Source organism: Salvelinus fontinalis, chromosome 19 (genome assembly GCF_029448725.1).
Source record: "Salvelinus fontinalis isolate EN_2023a chromosome 19, ASM2944872v1, whole genome shotgun sequence".
Classification (NCBI taxonomy): Eukaryota; Metazoa; Chordata; class Actinopteri; order Salmoniformes; family Salmonidae; genus Salvelinus; species Salvelinus fontinalis.
The window spans coordinates 51454821-51476344 of record NC_074683.1 but is presented as its reverse complement, the minus strand read 5'-3'; the positions used below and the strand labels follow the sequence as shown (position 1 = coordinate 51476344).

Here is a 21524-nt window from a genome sequence, read left to right as displayed (position 1 = left end):
CATCTGCTAACCATGTGTATGTGACCAATAACATCTGCTAACCATGTGTATGTGACCATTAACATCTGATAACCATGTGACCAATAACATCTGCTAACCATGTGTATGTGACCAATAACATCTGTTAACCATGTGTATGTGACCATTAACATCTGCTAACCATGTGTATGTGACCATTAACATCTGCTAACCATGTGTATGTGACCAATAACATCTGCTAACCATGTGTATGTGACCATTAACATCTGATAACCATGTGACCAATAACATCTGCTAACCATGTGTATGTGACCAATAACATCTGTTAACCATGTGTATGTGACCATTAACATCTGCTAACCATGTGTATGTGACCATTAACATCTGCTAACCATGTGTATGTGACCATTAACATCTGCTAACCATGTGTATGTGACCAATAACATCTGCTAACCATGTGTATGTGACCAATAACATCTGATAACCATGTGACCAATAACATCTGCTAACCATGTGTATGTGACCAATAACATCTGTTAACCATGTGTATGTGACCATTAACATCTGCTAAATATGTGTATGTGACCATTAACATCTGCTAACCATGTGTATGTGCCCAATAACATCTGCTAACCATGTGTATGTGACCATTAACATCTGCTAACCATGTGTATGTGCCCATTAACATCTGTTAACCATGTGTATGTGACCATTAACATCTGCTAACCATGTGTATGTGACCATTAACATCTGCTAACCATGTGTATGTGACCAATAACATCTGCTAACCATGTGCATGTGACCAATAACATCTGCTAACCATGTGTATGTGACCATTAACATCTGCTAACCATGTGTATGTGACCAATAACATCTGCTAACCATGTGACAAATAACATCTGCTAACCATGTGCATGTGACCATTAACATCTGCTAACCATGTGACAAATAACATCTGCTAACCATGTGTATGTGACCAATAACATCTGCTAACCATGTGACCAATAACATCTGCTAACCATGTGTATGTGACCATTAACATCTGCTAACCATGTGTATCTGACCAATAACATCTGCTAACCATGTGAATGTGACCAATAACATCTGCTAACCATGTGACCAATAACATCTGCTAACCATGTGTATGTGCCCAATAACATCTGCTAACCATGTGACCAATAACATCTGCTAACCATGTGTATGTGACCATTAACATCTGCTAACCATGTGACCAATAACATCTGCTAACCATGTGTATGTGACCAATAACATCTGCTAACCATGTGTATGTGACCATTAACATCTGCTAACCATGTGACCAATAACATCTGCTAACCATGTGTATGTGACCAATAACATCTGCTAACCATGTGTATGTGACCATTAACATCTGCTAACCATGTGTATGTGACCAATAACATCTGCTAACCATGTGTATGTGACCAATAACATCTGCTAACCATGTGTATGTGACAAACACAATTTGATTTGATGTAGTTGTCCCACCTGGCTATCTTAGCATGAGCGCACTAACTGTCTCTTTGGATAAGGCCATCTGCTAAATGACTAAAATTTAAATTTAAATATTCATAGAGTATGTAATTTAGGCAGTGTTAATTTGGGCACTCTTTTTTTTTTAGATTTAGTCTTAGCCATTTTGATGAAAATATAATTGTCTTAGTCACATTTTTGTCGTTTCAATAATGATTTAGTCTAAATGATGAAAACAGTGGGCCATTTTAGTCAACTTAATGTTCTTTCATTTTAGTCAAATTTTTTGTCACATCACATTTTTATTGCCTCATTAGCCTTTAGTAAACATAAATCACAGACTTCCATGTGACCAAACATACATAGCCATGTCGTAGCATATTTTTCAGCATAAACATCCTATTCTATTCCCAAAAGCAGAAATATGTATAAATAACATATATTTATTAGGTACCCCCCCCTTTGCCTCCAGAACAGCCTGAATTCTTCGGTGGATGGAAACTCGGCTCAATTGTTATCAACTTTGCTCAATGGGTATGAAGGGACCTAACATTCCCCACACTATTACACCACCACCACCAGCCTGTCCTGCCATGGACTCATGCTTCTTCCTCCAAATCCCGACTCTGCCATCGGCATGACAGGAACCCGGGATTCGTCAGACCAGGAAATGTTTTTTCCACTCCTCAGTTGTCCAGTGTTGGTGATGGCGTGTCCACTGGAGCCGCTTCTTCTTGTTTTTACCTGATAGGAGTGGAACCCAGGTGCGGGTCGTCTGCTGCAATAGCCAATCCGTGACAAAGACGGACGAGTTCTGCCCTGTCAGTATTTGGCCATGATTACTACAAGTTATTAAGATAGCTGGCTAGACTAATCACCAATCTAAAAATGGTTAGCTGACATGGCTAATGGAGTGACTGTCAGTGACTGACATACGAGAAAAACTTCTGATACACAAACACATTTATAAATTGCGATCGTTTATGTGTGGAACCAGCTCTGACTATGTGACTTGATAAACACATGTTTAAATACCTAAGACTCAAGATATTTAAGCGTTTCATTTTCTTGTAATTTGTAAAAATGTAAAATAACAAAAATCGCACTTTGACATTAATGGGGTATTGTGTGGAGGCCAGTGATAAAAAAAACAAAAAAAACGATATTTCTTCCATTTTATATTCAGGCTGTAACAACATTTTGAAAAAGTCAAGGGGGTGAATACTTTTTTAAGCAACTGTATATCACTCAAGGAAAAAAAAAAGGCTTAGCACAAGCCCTGCACTTAAAAAAAACAGTAATTGGTGACATATTTGATTTCAATCCTAGACTTTCAAATCTCTTATTCCCTGACATGGGGACAATTGGGGAACCAAAACACTCCCCAAAAAGAAGGTACAAAATCTAGGAAAAAATGTTGCTTTTCTTTGCCTGTTGTTGCTCTGGTTCTGTAATAGTCACAGTTGAATACTTACAACTGTATCAGAAACCCACAGCTCTTACCTTTCTAACAGTACTATCCACGTGTTTGTAAGACTTATAGTTTGAAATGTATTTCCTGAACGTATTATAAAGTATAGGTGTGGCTTAGAGCCACCAGAGGGCGCCAGAGTTTAACAGGTTTAAACTGAGCTTTGTTGAGGATGCTGGAGCCGTGATAGATTCCTGTCTGTTCATTATTCTCATGGATTACTATGGACTTTAGGAATCTCAGCAAAACCTACAAATATTAAATTGTGGATTTGAGTGTGTGTGTGTGTGTCCCAGCTAGTACATAATGTTCTGAGACCCATATGTTTCTGTGGGCTTGGTGAGAGCGTGGTTGGTTCTGTGGTTATTTTACATACAATCTTCACACAACGTTCTGGGAATGGTGCAGGGTAGATGCTTGTCTTTGGACCATTCTCATCACATTTTAAGGAACTGGTCAAAAACACATTATTTTCAATGGTATTTCATTACTTTATCAGATTATTTCATAAAAACATTGTTACATTTCATTTTAATTTTTTGGTAATGTTATAGGAATATTCTTCAACTCGTTTGACATTGGGAATGTTCTTAAATAGTTCAAAAAGAACATTTAAGAAACAAATGTATTTTTTTCTGTGGGAAATGTCAGTACTTCAAGCATTAAGTTTACTACAGGTTACCTCATCGTTCTATTTAAAGTCACGGTATCAAATTGTTCTGAGAACGTTAAAAAAAAAAACATTCCATTAAAAAAACCACAAGAAAACGTTCGTAAGGTTCAGAGAACGTTCTAAGAATGTTATTTAAAAAACATTCCATTCTCAGCATCAATAAAACTCTTGTCTGTCCTCCATCTTGTCCAGTGTGTTCAGGTGTGTTGATGATCTTAATGAGTCCTTGTTTCGTTTGAAATGGGGTCTGTTTGAATAAAACTCAAATGAACAGCTTCGTAATGCGAGCGCCATCCTTGGATAGAAAACAGATGATTATGATTTGAATCTCACTGATGCCGTGTCACAATAAAAAATAAAAAAATGTTTTTGAATGATTCATGCCTAAGGAAATTAATTTCCATGTGTCCTCTCTGTGCTGGGAGTTCACAACAGTTAAACCAAACTAAGCTGTCAGTGTTATTAAAAGTTTTATTAAAACATTCAGTGAAAGTTTTAACCCTTGTGCTTTGCTGAAGAAAAACAACACCCATTGCGGGTCAGACAGACCAGCACAGTTTAAACTCTACAGTCAAAGAATCAAATAAAAACTTTATTTTGTCTTGTCACACCTTTTCAGAAACAAAAAATGTCAAGAACATTTGATTTTTTTAAAAAAGGCTATGTTTAAGAACTATTTGTTAAACATATTTGCCTTTCTCACAAACGAGCATTTTCTGTTTGGAGCTCATTGTTGAGTGTTTGTGTCAGAGATCTGCTGTTCTCACACTGAGAAGGAGAAGCTAATTTTCACCCAAATATAATTATAAAAGTGCAATCAGAACCAGTCAAAACCAAATACACTGCTCATAAAAATAAAGGGAACACTAAAATAACACATCCTAGATCTGAATGAATGAAATATTCTTATTAAAAAAAAAATTCTTTACATAGTTGAATGTGCTGACAACAAAATCACACAAAAATGATCAATGGAAATCAAATTTATCAACCCATGGAGGTCTGGATTTGGAGTCACACTCAAAATTAAAGTGGAAAACCACACTACAGGCTGATCCAACTTTGATGTAATGTCCTTAAAACAAGTCAAAATGAGGCTCAGTAGTGTGTGTGGCCTCCACGTGCCTGTATGACCTCCCTACAACGCCTGGGCATGCTTCTGATGACGTGGCGGATGGTCTCCTGAGGGATCTCCTCCCAGACCTGGACTAAAGCATCCGCCAACTCCTGGACAGTCTGTGGTGCAACGTGGCGTTGGTGGATGGAGCGAGACATGATGTCCCAGATGTGCTCAATTGGATTCAGGAGAATTGGGTTTTCATGAGTGAATTAGGCACGACTCAGTGGCCCGCCCACGTGAAGAGACGTTGGTTATAAACTATGAAACACGCCCTCCTCTCCCTTCCTATATAAAGCCTTGACGACAATATAACTTCCTGTTCCGGGGACATTAAGCCGACGGCCTTGACGTTAGAAGGACAGGTGACACCTACAGAGCAAAGCCAATCTCAGCTACCTAATGAAATTAGCATTGTATTCCCACGTAAAGAGGACGAACTACACGTCGAATATGATGCATTTCGACAATACCAGCCAGAATATAGCATGAGCATATAAGCATGGCAACGGGGTATGAACTTTGAACTCTGATTCACTCCAGCCGCCAAGCGTGGACTGGGAGAGGACAGACGGAGTATCCCGTCTACCACACAACGACGACACTACAACGTATCCCGTTCACCACCAGAGACACTCTTCAAAAGGACAAAGGACTCTGTTGGGCACGGCCTTCCATCTACCACCAACCTATTGAAACGCAGCTCAGAGTAAATATTTATTGCATTTTCCTTTTCCAAATGGGCGGTAATTTAGAATGCATAAGATACTGTATTTACGATAGAGTACATTTACATTACATTTAAGTCATTTAGCAGACGCTCTTATCCAGAGCGACTTACAAATTGGTGCATTCACCTTATGACATCCAGTGGAACAGCCACTTTACAATAGTGCATCTAAATCTTTTAAGGGGGGGGGGGGGGGGGGGGCAGAAGGATTGCTTTATCCCATCCTAGGTATTCCTTGAAGAGGTGGGGTTTCAGGTGTCTCCGGAAGGTGGTGATTGACTCCGCTGAGTAGCTGCCTACGGCCCGATAGAGACATCGCTTCTCCCTTTGTTCTTCAGTCTCCCGCTCTTTCACTCAAACCCAACCCCCTTTTCTTTGTGTAACCAGCTGTCATATCTGTTCCGTCCGCTAGGGACGTTTTCCTTTACGACATCATTTGTAATCAAGGTATGATTCATTCTGTGTATATGTATGTCTGTGTGATTAGTTAGGTATTTAGTAAATAAATAATTAAACCCATTTTTTTTTTGCTAATTCTACTTGTTAGCCAGGGTTCGTGAAGATAACCAAGAATTTACAACTTTCAGATGAGACGGAAATAAGGTGACGATTAATATTGACTGCTATTGATGTAAAATATTACTAGGTCTTTCAGAGTTTATTCGAAAGATAACTGCTCTATAAACACTCTTTCGTGGTGCCCCGACTTTCTAGTTAATTACATTTACATGATTAGCTCAATCAGGTAATATTAATTACAGAGAAAGGATTTTATAGAATAGCATGTCATATCACTTAATCCGGCATAGCCAAAGACACGACACCAGCTTGTAGAGAACGGATGAACAGACCTATTTGCATAGACAATGAAGGCTACGATATCTGCTTCTGAACCCTGAAGCTGAACGAGAGGGAGTTCACTGAGGCTGAGAGCAACATGAATGACCTGGTGTCAGAGTACCAGCATTACCAAGATGCCACCGCTGAGGAGGAAGGAGAGTTGATGAAGATGACATAGGCTGAAAAGACTAACACATAACATCTTCCTTTTTCTTGGTTCTGTTGTTCAGTTCTATCAATAGGGTTCTGTTGTCCAGGTATATCAGGTTCTGTTGTCCAGTTCTATCTATAGGGTTCTGTTGTTCAGTTCTATCAATAGGGTTCTGTTGTTCAGTTCTATCAATAGGGTTCTGTTGTTCAGTTCTATCAATAGGGTTCTGTTGTCCAGGTATATCAGGTTCTGTTGTCCAGTTCTATCTATAGGGTTCTGTTGTCCAGTTCTATCTATAGGGTTCTGTTGTCCAGTTCTATCTATAGGGTTCTGTTGTCCAGTTCTATCTATAGGGTTCTGTTGTCCAGTTCTATCTATAGGGTTCTGTTGTCCAGTTCTATCTATAGGGTTCTGTTGTCCAGTTCTATCAATAGGGTTCTGTTGTCCAGTTCTATCAGGTCTACCAAAACACACGTTCTCGGCCCTAATGCTTGTAATAAACACTAGATATTCAGTGGTAACAATTTATTAAATTTAATTCAGTAGAATGTGAAATCAGTATTGACAACATCAATCTTTTTACACAGGTTTCCGTAATGTCAGCCTAGAACCTCAGCTGTATGTTCACCTTTTCAGGTGACTGGTTTACAATGGATGACTGCATAAAGAACAAATAAGATGTAAGAAATCACCTGATACTGATATCACCTGATACTAATGGCTACTGCAAAAGATTTGTACGCTTTACGTTCCTGGAGGTAGAGAGAGAGACTCCACCCCGCTACAAAATTAAACGGTTCGATTGTTATGAATATTGCTATGACAATCCAAATTGTAAGGCTATTTTAATTTCACTTAATTTACATGTTTAATGTTTGTCTGAATATACTTTTACATTGATCCAAGTATTACAAACATTTTTTAAGTTGACCTTTCAAGACTGTTATGAGGCACAGACAGTAGCATCCAGGTCAGGGGGTAGGCAAAGGTCAGGGGGTAGGCAAAGGTCAGGGGTAGCCAGGGTCAGGGGGTAGGCAGGGTCAGGGAGTAGGCAGGGTCAGGGGGTAGGCAGGGTCAGGGGGTAGGCAGGATCAGGGGGTAGGCAGGGTCAGGGGGTAGGCAGGGTCAGGGGGTAGGCAGGGTCAGGGGGTAGGCAGGGTCAGGGGGTAGGCAGGGTCAGGGGGTAGGCAGGGTCAGGGGGTAGGCAGGGTCAGGGGGTAGGCAGGGTCAGGGGGTAGGCAGGGTCAGGGGGTAGGCAGGGTCAGGCAGGGTCAGGGGGTAGGCAAAGGTCAGGGGGTAGGCAAAGGTCAGGGGGTAGGCAAAGGTCAGGGGGTAGGCAAAGGTCAGGGGGTAGGCAAAGGTCAGGGGGTAGGCAAAGGTCAGGGGGTAGGCAAAGGTCAGGGGGTAGGCAAAGGTCAGGGGGTAGGCAAAGGTCAGGGGGTAGGCAGGGTCAGGCAGGGTCAGGGGGTAGGCAGGGTCAGGGGGTAGGCAGGGTCAGGGGGAAGGCAAAAGTCAGGGAGAAGGCAAAGGTCAGGGGGTAGGCAGGGTCAGGGGGTAGGCAAGGTCATAGGTGAGGTTTCTTCTTCATCAGGAGACTCCTGTCCTGGAAGACTGCTGCTGTCCTCCCCGGCAGACTGCTGCTGTCCTCCCCGGCAGACTGCTGCTGTCCTCCCCGGCAGACTGCTGCTGTCCTCCCCGGCAGACTGCTGCTGTCCTCCCCGGCAGACTGCTGCTGTCCTCCCCGGCAGACTGCTGCTGTCCTCCCCGGCAGACTGCTGTCCCCCCCGGCAGACTGCTGTCCTCCCCGGCAGACTGCTGTCCTCCCTGGCAGACTGCTGTCCTCCCTGGCAGACTGCTGTCCTCCCTGGCAGACTGCTGTCCTCCCTGGCAGACTGCTGTCCTCCCTGGCAGACTGCTGTCCTCCCTGGCAGACTGCTGTCCTACCTCCCACTCAACCCCTACACCTTTCTGTTTCTACTGTTACCAAAGAAAATGTTCTTCCCCCTCAGGTTGAAAAGATTTGGTATCAGATCCTGATTTTTCTACAATGTAGAAAGTAGTAAAAATAAATAAAAACCCTTGAATGAGTAGGTGTGTCCAAACTTTTGACTGGTACTGTGTATATATATATATATATATATATATATATATATATATATATATATATATAAAATACTTCTATTGATACTGTGTATATATATAAAATACTTTGACTGTGTCACGTCCGTCGTATGAATCGGACCAAGGTGCAGTGTGGTATGCGTACATTCTTATTAAAAGAATGAAACACTGAACAAACTAACAAAACGAAACGTGAAGCTATACAAACAAGTGCTGACAGGCAACTACACATAGACAAGATCACACGAACACCAAGGGAAAATGGCTACCTAAATATGATCCCCAATCAGAGACAACGAAAAACAGCTGCCTCTGATTGGGAACCACACCAGGCCAACATAGACATACAAATCACCTAGACATACAAAAAACCCTAGACAATACAAAAACTAACGTACCCACCCTAGTCAAACCCTGACCTAACCGAAATATAAAGAAAACAGAGATATCTCAGATCAGGGCGTGACAGTACACCTCCCCCCAAAGGTGCGGACTCCCGGCCGCAAACCTGAACCTATAGGGGAGGGTCCGGGTGGGCTCTGGACTGAGGACCGTCGCCAGAGGCCCCGGACTGTGGCCCGTCGCCGGATGCTCTGGACTGGGTACTGTCGCCGGAAGCTCTGGACTGGGTACTGTCGCCGGAAGCTCTGGACTGGGTACTGTCGCCGGAAGCTCTGGACTGTGTACTGTCGCCGGAAGCTCTGGACTGGGTACTGTCGCCGGAAGCTCTGGACTGGGTACTGTCGCCGGAAGCTCTGGACTGGGTACTGTCGCCGGAAGCTCTGGACTGGGTACTGTCGCCGGAAGCTCTGGACTGGGTACTGTCGCCGGAAGCTCTGGACTGGGTACTGTCGCCGGAAGCTCTGGACTGGGTACTGTCGCCGGAAGCTCTGGACTGGGGGTACTGTCGCCGGAAGCTCTGGACTGGGGGTACTGTCGCCGGAAGCTCTGGACTGGGGGTACTGTCGCCGGAAGCTCTGGACAGGGTACTGTCGCCGGAAGCTCTGGACTGTGTACTGTCGCCGGAAGCTCTGGACTGGGTACTGTCGCAGGAAGCTCTGGACTGGGTACTGTCGCAGGAAGCTCTGGACTGGGTACTGTCACCGGAAGCTCTGGACTGGGTACTGTCGCCGGAAGCTCTGGACTATGGAAGCGCACTGGAAGCCTGGTGCGTGGTGCCGGAACTGGTGGTACCGGGCTGATGACACGCACCTCAGAGCGAGTGCGAGGAGCAGGAAGTGTGTGGACTGTGGAGGTGCACTGGAGATCTGGAGCGTAGAGCTGGCACAATGCGTAATGGCTGGATGCTCACTTGAGCCCGGCAAGTGCGGGGCGCTGGCACAGGACTCACTGGGCTGTGCAGACGCACCGTAGACACAGTACGCAGAGCCGGCGCAGGATATCCTGGTCCAAGGAAGTGTACTGGAGACCAGGAGCGCTGAGCAGGCACCATCCGTTCTGGCTGGATGCCAATTCTAGCCCGGCCAATGGGAGGAGCTGGAATAGAGCGCACCGGGCTATGAATGCAAACTGGAAACACCGTGCGCATCTCTGCATAACACGGTGCCTGACCAGTCACACGCTCCCCACGGTAAGCACGAGGAGTTGGCTCAGGTCTCCAACCTGACTCAGCCAATATCCTCGTGTGGCTGTGCTTCCATGGTAGGCGATCCTCTCCTGACAATATTTCCTCCCACGTCCAGGATCCTTTACCGTCCAAAATCTGGTCCCATGTCCATGATGTCTGCTCCTTCTGAACACGCTGCTTGGTCCTTTTCTGGTGGGTTCTTCTGTCACGTTTGTTGTAAAGATCGGACCAAGGTGCAGCGTGGTATGCGTACATTCTTATTTATTAAAAGAATGAAACACTGACAAACTAACAAAACGAGTGCTGACAGGCAACTACACATAGACAAGATCCCACTAACACCAAAGGGAAAATGGCAACTTAAATATGATCCCCAATCAGAGACAACGATAAACAGCTGCCTCTGATTGGCAACCATATCAGGCCACCATAGACATACAAATCACCTAGACCTGCACCTAGGTCTGTGAGAGCCGGAATTCTTACTGGTTGGTAGGTGATCAAATACTTATGCCATGCAATGAAATGCAAATTAATTACGTAAAAATCATACAATGTGATTTTCTGGAATTTTGTTTTAGATTCCGTCTCTCACAGTTGAAGTGTACCTATGACAAAAATTACAGACCTCTACATGCTTTGTAAGTAGGAAAACCTGCAAAATCGGCAGTGTATCAAATACTTCTTCTCCCCACTGTATATATATAAAATACTTTTGAACTGTACTGTATATAATACTTTGAACGGTATAGGAGAGATTTTATAAAATGTACATTATTTAAATAAAACATTTATACAAACAAATACTAAAACAAACATAAGTATGAATATAAAAATATGAAAGTTTTGGTGTTATCCTGCAGAAAATAATAAACCTTTTAAAAAGCATTTTAAAGTTACCGAGCATGATCAAAAATATTTACAGAGTTTCTGTCTTCATTCATTATTAGTGTCCCGATTTTTCTTCAGTGGTCAGAGTTTGAGCTCTTCGTGAAATCTCTGTAAAAAAGAAGCAGATCAACAAATCATTATTTTTGACAGAAATCAAGCACGTCTGTTTTCACCTCTAGTATGAAGATGTGCCGTCTTAAAAGGTTTCATTTTTTTTGTCCATGTTTTATTTTATGCAGATTGGCAGCTCAGAAACATCAAAGACTCTGTTTTCATGTTCAAATCAAAACGCTGTGCAAACAGGAAGAAATGGGCCGATTGGTTTACTGCAGACACCTCTCTCACAGAGCAGACTGACTACAGCCTCCTCTCACACAGAGCAGACTGACTACAGTCTCCTCTCACACAGAGCAGACTGACTACAGTCTCCTCTCACACAGAGCAGACTGACTACAGCCTCTCACACAGAGCAGACTGACTACAGCCTCCTCTCACACAGAGCAGACTGACTACAGCCTCCTCTCACACAGAGCAGACTGACTACAGCCTCCTCTCACACAGAGCAGACTGACTACAGCCTCCTCTCACACAGAGCAGACTGACTACAGACTGACTACAGTCTCCTCTCACACAGAGCAGACTGACTACAGACTGACTACAGCCTCCTCTCACACAGAGCAGACTGACTACAGCCTCCTCTCACACAGAGCAGACTGACTACAGACTGACTACAGCCTCCTCTCACCACACAGAGCAGACTGACTACTGCCTCCTCTCACACAGAGCAGACTGACTACAGCCTCCTCTCACCACACAGAGCAGACTGACTACAGCCTCCTCTCACCACAGAGCAGACTGACTACAGCCTCCTCTCACACAGAGCAGACTGACTACAGTCTCCTCTCACACAGAGCAGACTGACTACAGCCTCTCACACAGAGCAGACTGACTACAGCCTCCTCTCACACAGAGCAGACTGACTACAGTCTCCTCTCACACAGAGCAGACTGACTACAGCCTCCTCTCACACAGAGCAGACTGACTACAGCCTCCTCTCACACAGAGCAGACTGACTACAGCCTCCTCTCACACAGAGCAGACTGACTACAGACTGACTACAGTCTCCTCTCACACAGAACAGACTGACTACAGTCTCCTCTCACACAGAACAGACTGACTACAGCCTCCTCTCACACAGAGCAGACTGACTACAGCCTCCTCTCACACAGAACAGACTGACTACAGACTGACTACAGCCTCCTCTAACACAGAGCAGACTGACTGCAGCCTCCTCTAACACAGAGCAGACTGACTACAGCCTCCTCTCACCACACAGAGCAGACTGACTACAGCCTCCTCTCACACAGAGCAGACTGACTACAGCCTCCTCTCACACAGAGCAGACTGACTACAGCCTCCTCTCACACAGAGCAGACTGACTGCAGCCTCCTCTCACACAGAGCAGACTGACTACAGCCTCCTCTCACCACACAGAGCAGACTGACTATAGCCTCCTCTCACCACACAGAGCAGACTGACTACAGTCTGACTACAGCCTCCTCTCACCACGCAGAGCAGACTGACTACAGCCTCCTCTCACCACACAGAGCAGACTGACTACAGTCTCCTCTCACACAGAGCAGACTGACTACAGCCTCCTCTCACACAGAGCAGACTGACTACAGTCTCCTCTCACACAGAGCAGACTGACTACAGCCTCCTCTCACACAGAGCAGACTGACTACAGCCTCCTCTCACACAGAGCAGACTGACTACAGCCTCCTCTCACCACACAGAGCAGACTGACTACAGCCTCCTCTCACACAGAACAGACTGACTATAGCCTCCTCTCACCACACAGAGCAGACTGACTATAGCCTCCTCTCACCACACAGAGCAGACTGACTACAGTCTGACTACAGCCTCCTCTCACCACACAGAGCAGACTGACTACAGCCTCCTCTCACACAGAGCAGACTGACTACAGCCTCCTCTCACACAGAGCAGACTGACTACAGTCTCCTCTCACACAGAGCAGACTGACTACAGCCTCCTCTCACACAGAGCAGACTGACTATAGCCTCCTCTCACCACACAGAACAGACTGACTATAGCCTCCTCTCACCACACAGAGCAGACTGACTACAGTCTCCTCTCACCACACAGAACAGACTGACTATAGCCTCCTCTCACCACACAGAGCAGACTGACTACAGCCTCCTCTCACACAGAGCAGACTGACTATAGCCTCCTCTCACCAAGCAGAGCAGACTGACTACAGCCTCCTCTCACCACACAGAGCAGACTGACTACAGTCTCCTCTCACACAGAGCAGACTGACTACAGCCTCCTCTCACACAGAGCAGACTGACTACAGCCTCCTCTCACACAGAACAGACTGACTACAGCCTCCTCTCACACAGAACAGACTGACTACAGTCTCCTCTCACACAGAACAGACTGACTACAGTCTCCTCTCACACAGAGCAGACTGACTACAGACTGACTACAGTCTCCTCTCACACAGAACAGACTGACTACAGTCTCCTCTCACACAGAGCAGACTGACTACAGCCTCTCACACAGATGCTGCCAATGCGCACCCTATTCCATACATAGTGCTCTACTTTTGACCAGGGTCCATATCTGGTCAAAAGTAGTGCACTATATAGGGAATATGGTCCAAAGTAGTGCACTATATAGGGAATGTGGTCCAAAGTAGTGCACTATATAGGGAATATGGTCCAAAGTAGTGCACTACATAGGGAATAGGGTGCCATTTGGGATGCAGAGGGCCAGAGATATAATACCATGTTGACTCTACAGAGGCTATTCCCAGACACAGAGATAGATTTTCTGGTCTCTGGTCTCGAGGTCGACAGATTAATCGGCATGGGGACGATTTCGAGTTTTCATAACAATCGGTAATGGGCATTTTTGGACGCCGATTATGGCCGATTACATTGCACTCCACGAGGAGACTGCGTGGCAGGCTGATCACCTGTTACGCGAGTGCAGCAGGGAGCCAAGGTAAGGTGCTAGCTAGCAATAAACGTATCTTATAAAATAACAATCAATCTTCACATAATCACTAGTTAACTACACATGGTTGATGATATTACTAATTCAACTAGCTTGTCCTGCGTTGCATATAATCAATGCGGTGCCTGTTAATTTATCATCGAATCACAGCCAACTTCAACTTCGCCAAACGGGGGATGATTGAACAAAATCACAATCGTTGCACGAATGTACCTAACCATAAACATCAATGCCTTTCTTAAAATCAATACACAGAAGTATATATTTTTAAATCTGCATATTTAGTTAAAATAAATTCATGTTAGCAGGCAGTATTAACCAGGTGAAATTGTGTCATTTCTCTTGCGTTCATTGCACGCAGAGTCCGGGTATATGCAACAGTTTGGGCCGCCCGGCTCGTTACGAACTAATTTGCCACAATTTTACATCATTATGACATAACATTGAAGGTTGTGCAATGTAACAGGAATATTTAGACTGATGGATGCCACCCGTTAGATAAAATACGGAACGGTTCCATATTTCACTGAAAGAATAAACGTTTTATTCTCGAAATGATAGTTTCCGGATTTGACCATGTTAATGACCAACGGCTCGTATTTCTGTGTGTTTATTATATTATAATTAGGTCTATGATTTGATAGAGCAGTCTGAGCGGTGGTAGGCAGCAGCAGGCTCGTAAGTATTCATTCAAACTTTCCTGTGTTTACCAGCAGCTCTTAGCCATGCTTGAAGCATTGCGCTGTTTATGACTTCAAGCCTGTCAACTCCTGAGATTAGGCTGGCAATACTAAAGTGCCTATAGGAACATCCAATAGTCAAAGGTTAATGAAATACAAATGGTATAGAGAGAAATAGTCCTATAATAACTACAACCTAAAACTTAAGGAATATTGAAGACTCATGTTAAAAGGAACCACCAGCTTTCATATGTTCTCATGTTCTGAGCAAGGAACTTAAATGTTAGCTTTTTTACATAGCACATATTGCACTTTTACTTTCTTCTCCAACACTTTGTTATGGCATTATTCAAACCAAATTGAGCATGTTTCATTATTTATTTGAGACTAAATAGATTTTATGTATTATATTAAGTTAAAATAAAAGTGTTCATTGTTCATTCAGTATTGTTGTAATTGTCATTATTACAAAGAAAAGCAGATACCGATTAATTGGCCGATATATAAAAATATATATATATATAAAGACCGGCTTTTTTTGGTCCTCCAATAATCGGTATCGGAGTTGAAAAATCATAAGAGAAGGGAAAGGGGAGAAGGGGAAATGAGGGGAGAGGAGAAGGGAAAGGGGATAGGAAAGAAGGGGAAGGGAGAGGGGAGGCGAAAGGAGAGGGGAGAGGAGAGAGGTGAAGAAGGGAGAGGAGAGGGGAGAAGGGGAGAGTAGAGGAGAGGAGGAAGCGAGGGGAGGCGAGACAGGACAGGCAGGACAGGGCAAGGCAGGACAGGCAGGACAGAATTAGCAAGGCAGGACAGGACTAGAGGGCGACCGACAGCCAGTGGGCTTACCTGGGGTTGGGGCTGGGGAGGGGCTGGGAGGTGGTGGGTAGTGATAGATGGACCCCCCACCCCACAGTCAGGTGCTAAGAGAAAAGGGCATCAATACCTGCCGGGGTCAAGACCAGGGCCTGGAGGAGGTCAGAGAGCGAGACGATCCCCCCCACCACGTCATCTTTATCCACCAGCACGAGACGGTGAACCTGAGAGGAAGAGGAGAGAGAGGGTGAACCTGGGAGGAAGAGGAGAGAGAGGGTGAACCTGGGAGGAAGAGGAGAGAGAGGGTGAACCTGGGAGGAAGAGGAGAGCGAGGGTGAACCTGAGAAGAAGAGGGGAGAGAGGGTGAACCTGGGAGGAAGAGGAAAGAGAGGGTGAACCTGAGAAGAAGAGGGGAGAGAGGGTGAACCTGAGAAGAAGAGGAGAGAGGGTGAACATGGGAGGAAGAGGAGAGAGGGTGAACCTGAGAAGAAGAGGAGAGAGGGTGAACATGGGAGGAAGAGGAAAGAGAGGGTGAACCTGGGAGGAAGAGGAGAGAGAGGGTGAACCTGAGAAGAAGAGGAGAGAGGGTGAACATGGGAGGAAGAGGAGAGAGGGTGAACCTGGGAGGAAGAGGAGAGAGAGGGTGAACCTGAGAAGAAGAGGAGAGAGGGTGAACCTGAGAAGAAGAGGAGAGAGGGTGAACCTGAGAGGAAGAGGAGAGAGGGTGAACCTGAGAGGAAGAGGAGAGAGGGTGAACCTGGGAGAAAGAAGAGGAGAGAGGGTGAACCTGAGAAGAAGAGGAGAGAGGGTGAACCTGAGAAGAAGAGGAGAGAGGGTGAACATGGGAGGAAGAGGAGAGAGGGTGAACCTGAGAGGAAGAGGGTGAACCTGAGAGGAAGAGGGTGAACCTGAGAGGAAGAGGGTGAACCTGAGAGGAAGAGGGTGAACCTGTGCGGAAGAGGGGAGAGAGGGTGAACCTGAGAGGAAGAGGAGAGAGGGTGAACCTGGGAGGAAGAGGAGAGCAAGGGTGAACCTGGGAGGAAGAGGAGGGTGAACCTGAGAGGAAGAGGAGAGAGGGTGAACCTGGGAGGAAGAGGAGAGAGGGTGGAAGAAGACGAGGAAGGGAAGACACACGGCAAATTACACCCTACGTAGTGCATTACTTTGGACCAGAGTCAATAGTTATACTACTGTACACAGGACCAAAGGGGTGCCAGGAGGGACACAGCAGAGGACAGAGTACCACGACCAGCAGGGAAACACTTCAGTAAAGTAACCACACTAAATACCATATCAAGAAGTCCTACCTCTGCCTTAGCAATGCGGTCGACGATAGTCTCCAGAGTCTCGTGAGGGAAACACTTCAGTAAAGTAACCACACTAAATACCATATCAAGAAGTCCTACCTCTGCCTTAGCAATGCGGTCGATGATAGTCTCCAGAGTCTCGTGAGGGAAACACTTCAGTAAAGTAACCACACTAAATATCATATCAAGTAGTCCTACCTCTGCCTTAGCAATGCGGTCGATGATAGTCTCCAGAGTCTCGTGAGGGTAACACTTCAGCACCCCGTCCACACAGCAGGCCCTGCTGCTGATCGCCTCTTGCATAGTCATGTTGAGATTGTTGTAGTTCTGTTGAGCGGCCAGATTCTACAGCGACACGACGTGGGGGGGGGGGGGGGGTGTAACAGATGATACAGGCCATTACAAGACTATTTGCTGTCCTAACACCTCCTCCATATGGGCACTTTTGAAAATAGCAGATACAAGATGCTTGACATGTAGCCTCGCTTGGCATCTAGGTTGAAGGCAAATCCATGGGACATTTCCCATGTTAACTAGCCTCGCTTGGCATCTAGGTTGAAGGCAAACCCATGGGACATTTCCCATGTTAACTAGCCTCGCTTGGCATCTAGGTTGAAGGCAAACCCATGGGACATTTCCCATGTTAACTAGCCTCGCCTGGCATCTAGGTTGAAGGCAAACCCATGGGACATTTCCCATGTTAACTAGCCTCGCTTGGCATCTAGGTTGAAGGCAAACCCATGGGACATTTCCCATGTTAACTAGCCTCGCTTGGCATCTAGGTTGAAGGCAAACCCATGGGACATTTCCCATGTTAACTAGCCTCGCTTGGCATCTAGGTTGAAGGCAAACCCATGGAACATTTCCCATGTTAACTAGCCTCGCTTGGCATCTAGGTTGAAGGCAAACCCATGGGACATTTCCCATGTTAACTAGCCTCGCTTGGCATCTAGGTTGAAGGCAAACCCATGGGACATTTCCCATGTTAACTAGCCTCGCTTGGCATCTAGGTTGAAGGCAAACCCATGGGACATTTCCCATGTTAACTAGCCTCGCTTGGCATCTAGGTTGAAGGCAAACCCATGGGACATTTCCCATGTTAACTAGCCTCGCTTGGCATCTAGGTTGAAGGCAAATCCATGGGACATTTCCCATGTTAACTAGCCTCGCTTGGCATCTAGGTTGAAGGCAAATCCATGGGACATTTCCCATGTTAACTAGCCTCGCTTGGCATCTAGGTTGAAGGCAAACCCATGGGACATTTCCCATGTTAACTAGCCTCGCTTGGCATCTAGGTTGAAGGCAAACCCATGGGACATTTCCCATGTTAACTATCCTCGCTTGGCATCTAGGTTGAAGGCAAACCCATGGGACATTTCCCATGTTAACTAGCCTCGCTTGGCATCTAGGTTGAAGGCAAACCCATGGGACATTTCCCATGTTAACTAGCCTCGCTTGGCATCTAGGTTGAAGGCAAACCCATGGGACATTTCCCATGTTAACTAGCCTCGCTTGGCATCTAGGTTGAAGGCAAACCCATGGGACATTTCCCATGTTAACTAGCCTCGCTTGGCATCTAGGTTGAAGGCAAACCCATGGGACATTTCCCATGTTAACTAGCCTCGCTTGGCATCTAGGTTGAAGGCAAACCCATGGGACATTTCCCATGTTAACTAGCCTCGCTTGGCATCTAGGTTGAAGGCAAACCCATGGGACAGTTCCCATGTTAACTAGCCTCGCTTGGCATCTAGGTTGAAGGCAAACCCATGGGACATTTCCCATGTTAACTAGCCTCGCTTGGCATCTAGGTTGAAGGCAAACCCATGGGACATTTCCCATGTTAACTAGCCTCGCTTGGCATCTAGGTTGAAGGCAAACCCATGGGACATTTCCCATGTTAACTAGCCTCGCTTGGCATCTAGGTTGAAGGCAAACCCATGGGACATTTCCCATGTTAACTAGCCTCGCTTGGCATCTAGGTTGAAGGCAAACCCATGGGACATTTCCCATGTTAACTAGCCTCGCTTGGCATCTAGGTTGAAGGCAAACCCATGGGACATTTCCCATGTTAACTAGCCTCGCTTGGCATCTAGGTTGAAGGCAAACCCATGGGACATTTCCCATGTTAACTATCCTCGCTTGGCATCTAGGTTGAAGGCAAACCCATGGGACATTTCCCATGTTAACTAGCCTCGCTTGGCATCTAGGTTGAAGGCAAACCCATGGGACATTTCCCATGTTAACTAGCCTCGCTTGGCATCTAGGTTGAAGGCAAACCCATGGGACATTTCCCATGTTAACTAGCCTCGCTTGGCATCTAGGTTGAAGGCAAACCCATGGGACATTTCCCATGTTAACTAGCCTCGCTTGGCATCTAGGTTGAAGGCAAACCCATGGGACATTTCCCATGTTAACTAGCCTCGCTTGGCATCTAGGTTGAAGGCAAACCCATGGGACATTTCCCATGTTAACTAGCCTCGCTTGGCATCTAGGTTGAAGGCAAACCCATGGGACATTTCCCATGTTAACTAGCCTCGCTTGGCATCTAGGTTGAAGGCAAACCCATGGGACATTTCCCATGTTAACTAGCCTCGCTTGGCATCTAGGTTGAAGGCAAACCCATGGGACATTTCCCATGTTAACTAGCCTCGCTTGGCATCTAGGTTGAAGGCAAACCCATGGGACATTTCCCATGTTAACTAGCCTCGCTTGGCATCTAGGTTGAAGGCAAACCCATGGGACATTTCCCATGTTAACTAGCCTCGCTTGGCATCTAGGTTGAAGGCAAACCCATGGGACATTTCCCATGTTAACTAGCCTCGCTTGGCATCTAGGTTGAAGGCAAACCCATGGGACATTTCCCATGTTAACTATCCCATGTTAACAGCATCATGCTGTTTGTCTTCTCAATGCAGAGTTATTGACATGGTGCCACTTACAATCACATCAAACCTGGAGTACAGGGCCTTGACTTTCCCTGAAAACAGAAGACATACAGATAAGGCTGGCGTTCAAACTAGGGCTAAAGAGCTAACCCTAGCATTAGGCATTTAAACTAGCGCTAAAGGGCTAACCCTAGCATTAAGTGTTCAAACTAGCGCTAAAGAGCTAACCCTAGCATTAGGCATTTAAACTAGCGCTAAAGGGCTAACCCTAGCATTAGGCATTTAAACTAGGGCTAAAAGGCTAACCCTAGCATTAGGCGTTCAAACTAGGGCTAAAAGGCTAACCCTAGCATTAGGCATTTAAACTAGCGCTAAAGGGCTAACCCTAGCATTAAGTGTTCAAACTAGCGCTAAAGAGCTAACCCTAGCATTAAGTGTTCAACCTAGAGCTAAAGGGCTAACCCTAGCATTGGGTGTTCAAACTAGGGCTAAAGAGCTAACCATAGCATTATGCGTTCAAACTAGGGCTAACCCTAGCATTTAGTGTTCAAACTAGGGCTAACCCTAGCATTTAGTGTTCAAACTAGGGCTAACCCTAGCATTTAGTGTTCAAACTAGGGCTAACCCTAGCATTAGGTGTTCAAACTAGGGCTAACCCTAGCATTTAGTGTTCACACTAGGGCTAACCCTAGCATTAAGTGTTCAAACTAGGGCTAACCCTAGCATTTAGTGTTCAAACTAGGGCTAACCCTAGCATTTAGTGTTCAAACTAGGGCTAACCCTAGCATTTAGTGTTCAAACTAAGGCTAACCCTAGCATTAGGCATTTAAACTAGGGCTAAAAGGCTAACCCTAGCATTAGGCGTTCAAACTAGAGCTAAAGAGCTAACCCTAGCATTAGGCGTTCAAACTAGTGCTAAAGGGCTAACCCTAGCATTAGGTGTTTAAACTAGTGCTAAAGGGCTAACCCTAGCATTAGGTGTTTAAACTAGGGCTAAAGGGCTAACCCTAGCATTAGGCATTTAAACTAGCGCTAAAGGGCTAACCCTAGCATTAGGCGTTCAAACTAGTGCTAAAGGGCTAACCCTAGCATTAGGTGTTTAAACTAGGGCTAAAGGGCTAACCCTAGCATTAGGCATTTAAACTAGGGCTAAAGGGCTAACCCTAGCATTAGGCGTTTAAACTAGTGCTAAAGGGCTAACCCTAGCATTAGGTGTTTAAACTAGGTCTAAAGGGCTAACCCTAGCATTAGGCGTTTAAACTAGGGCTAAAGGGCTAACCCTAGCATTAGGCATTTAAACTAGTGCTAAAGGGCTAACCCTAGCATTAGGCGTTCAAACTAGAGCTAAAGAGCTAACCCTAGCATTAGGCGTTCAAACTAGTGCTAAAGGGCTAACCCTAGCATTAGGTGTTCAAACTAGCGCTAAAGGGCTAACCCTAGCATTAGGCGTTCAAACTAGGGCTAAAGGGCTAACCCTAGCATTAGGCGTTTAAACTAGCGCTAAAGAGCTAACACTAGCATTATGCGTTCAAACTAGGGCTAACCCTAGCATTTAGTGTTCAAACTAGGGCTAAAGGGCTAACCCTAGCATTAGGCTTTCAAACTAGGGCTAAAGGGCTAACCCTAGCATTAGGCGTTTAAACTAGGGCTAAAGGGCTAACCCTAGCATTAGGCATTGTAAAACAAAATAGCTGTAATTTTCCTAAATGTTAGTGGAAGTCAATGTTAAAGGCGTTATCATCACC

The 21524-nt window shown here is 45.4% G+C and overlaps 1 protein-coding gene across 6 annotated transcripts in view; it reads right to left on the bottom strand.

The window, feature by feature from the left end:
* Positions 1-6962: 6962 nt before the first annotated feature.
* Positions 6963-21524, bottom strand: part of prkag3b (protein kinase, AMP-activated, gamma 3b non-catalytic subunit) — a 28443-nt gene continuing 13881 nt past the window's right edge. For 2 of the 6 annotated variants that reach the window (XM_055871918.1, XM_055871919.1), the window contains exons 10-13: positions 19834-19871; positions 16994-17239; positions 15718-15811; positions 6963-11160 (exon numbers count right to left, since the gene is read on the bottom strand). In XM_055871918.1, the coding sequence (XP_055727893.1) occupies positions 11108-11160; positions 15718-15811; positions 16994-17239; positions 19834-19871 (431 nt within the window). In that variant the 3' untranslated portion in view covers positions 6963-11107. Of the gene's footprint in view, positions 11161-15620; positions 15812-16993; positions 17240-19833; positions 19872-21524 lie in introns of all 6 variants that reach the window. The other 4 variants (XR_008753635.1, XR_008753636.1, XM_055871920.1 and 1 more) reach the window with 4 other exon arrangements.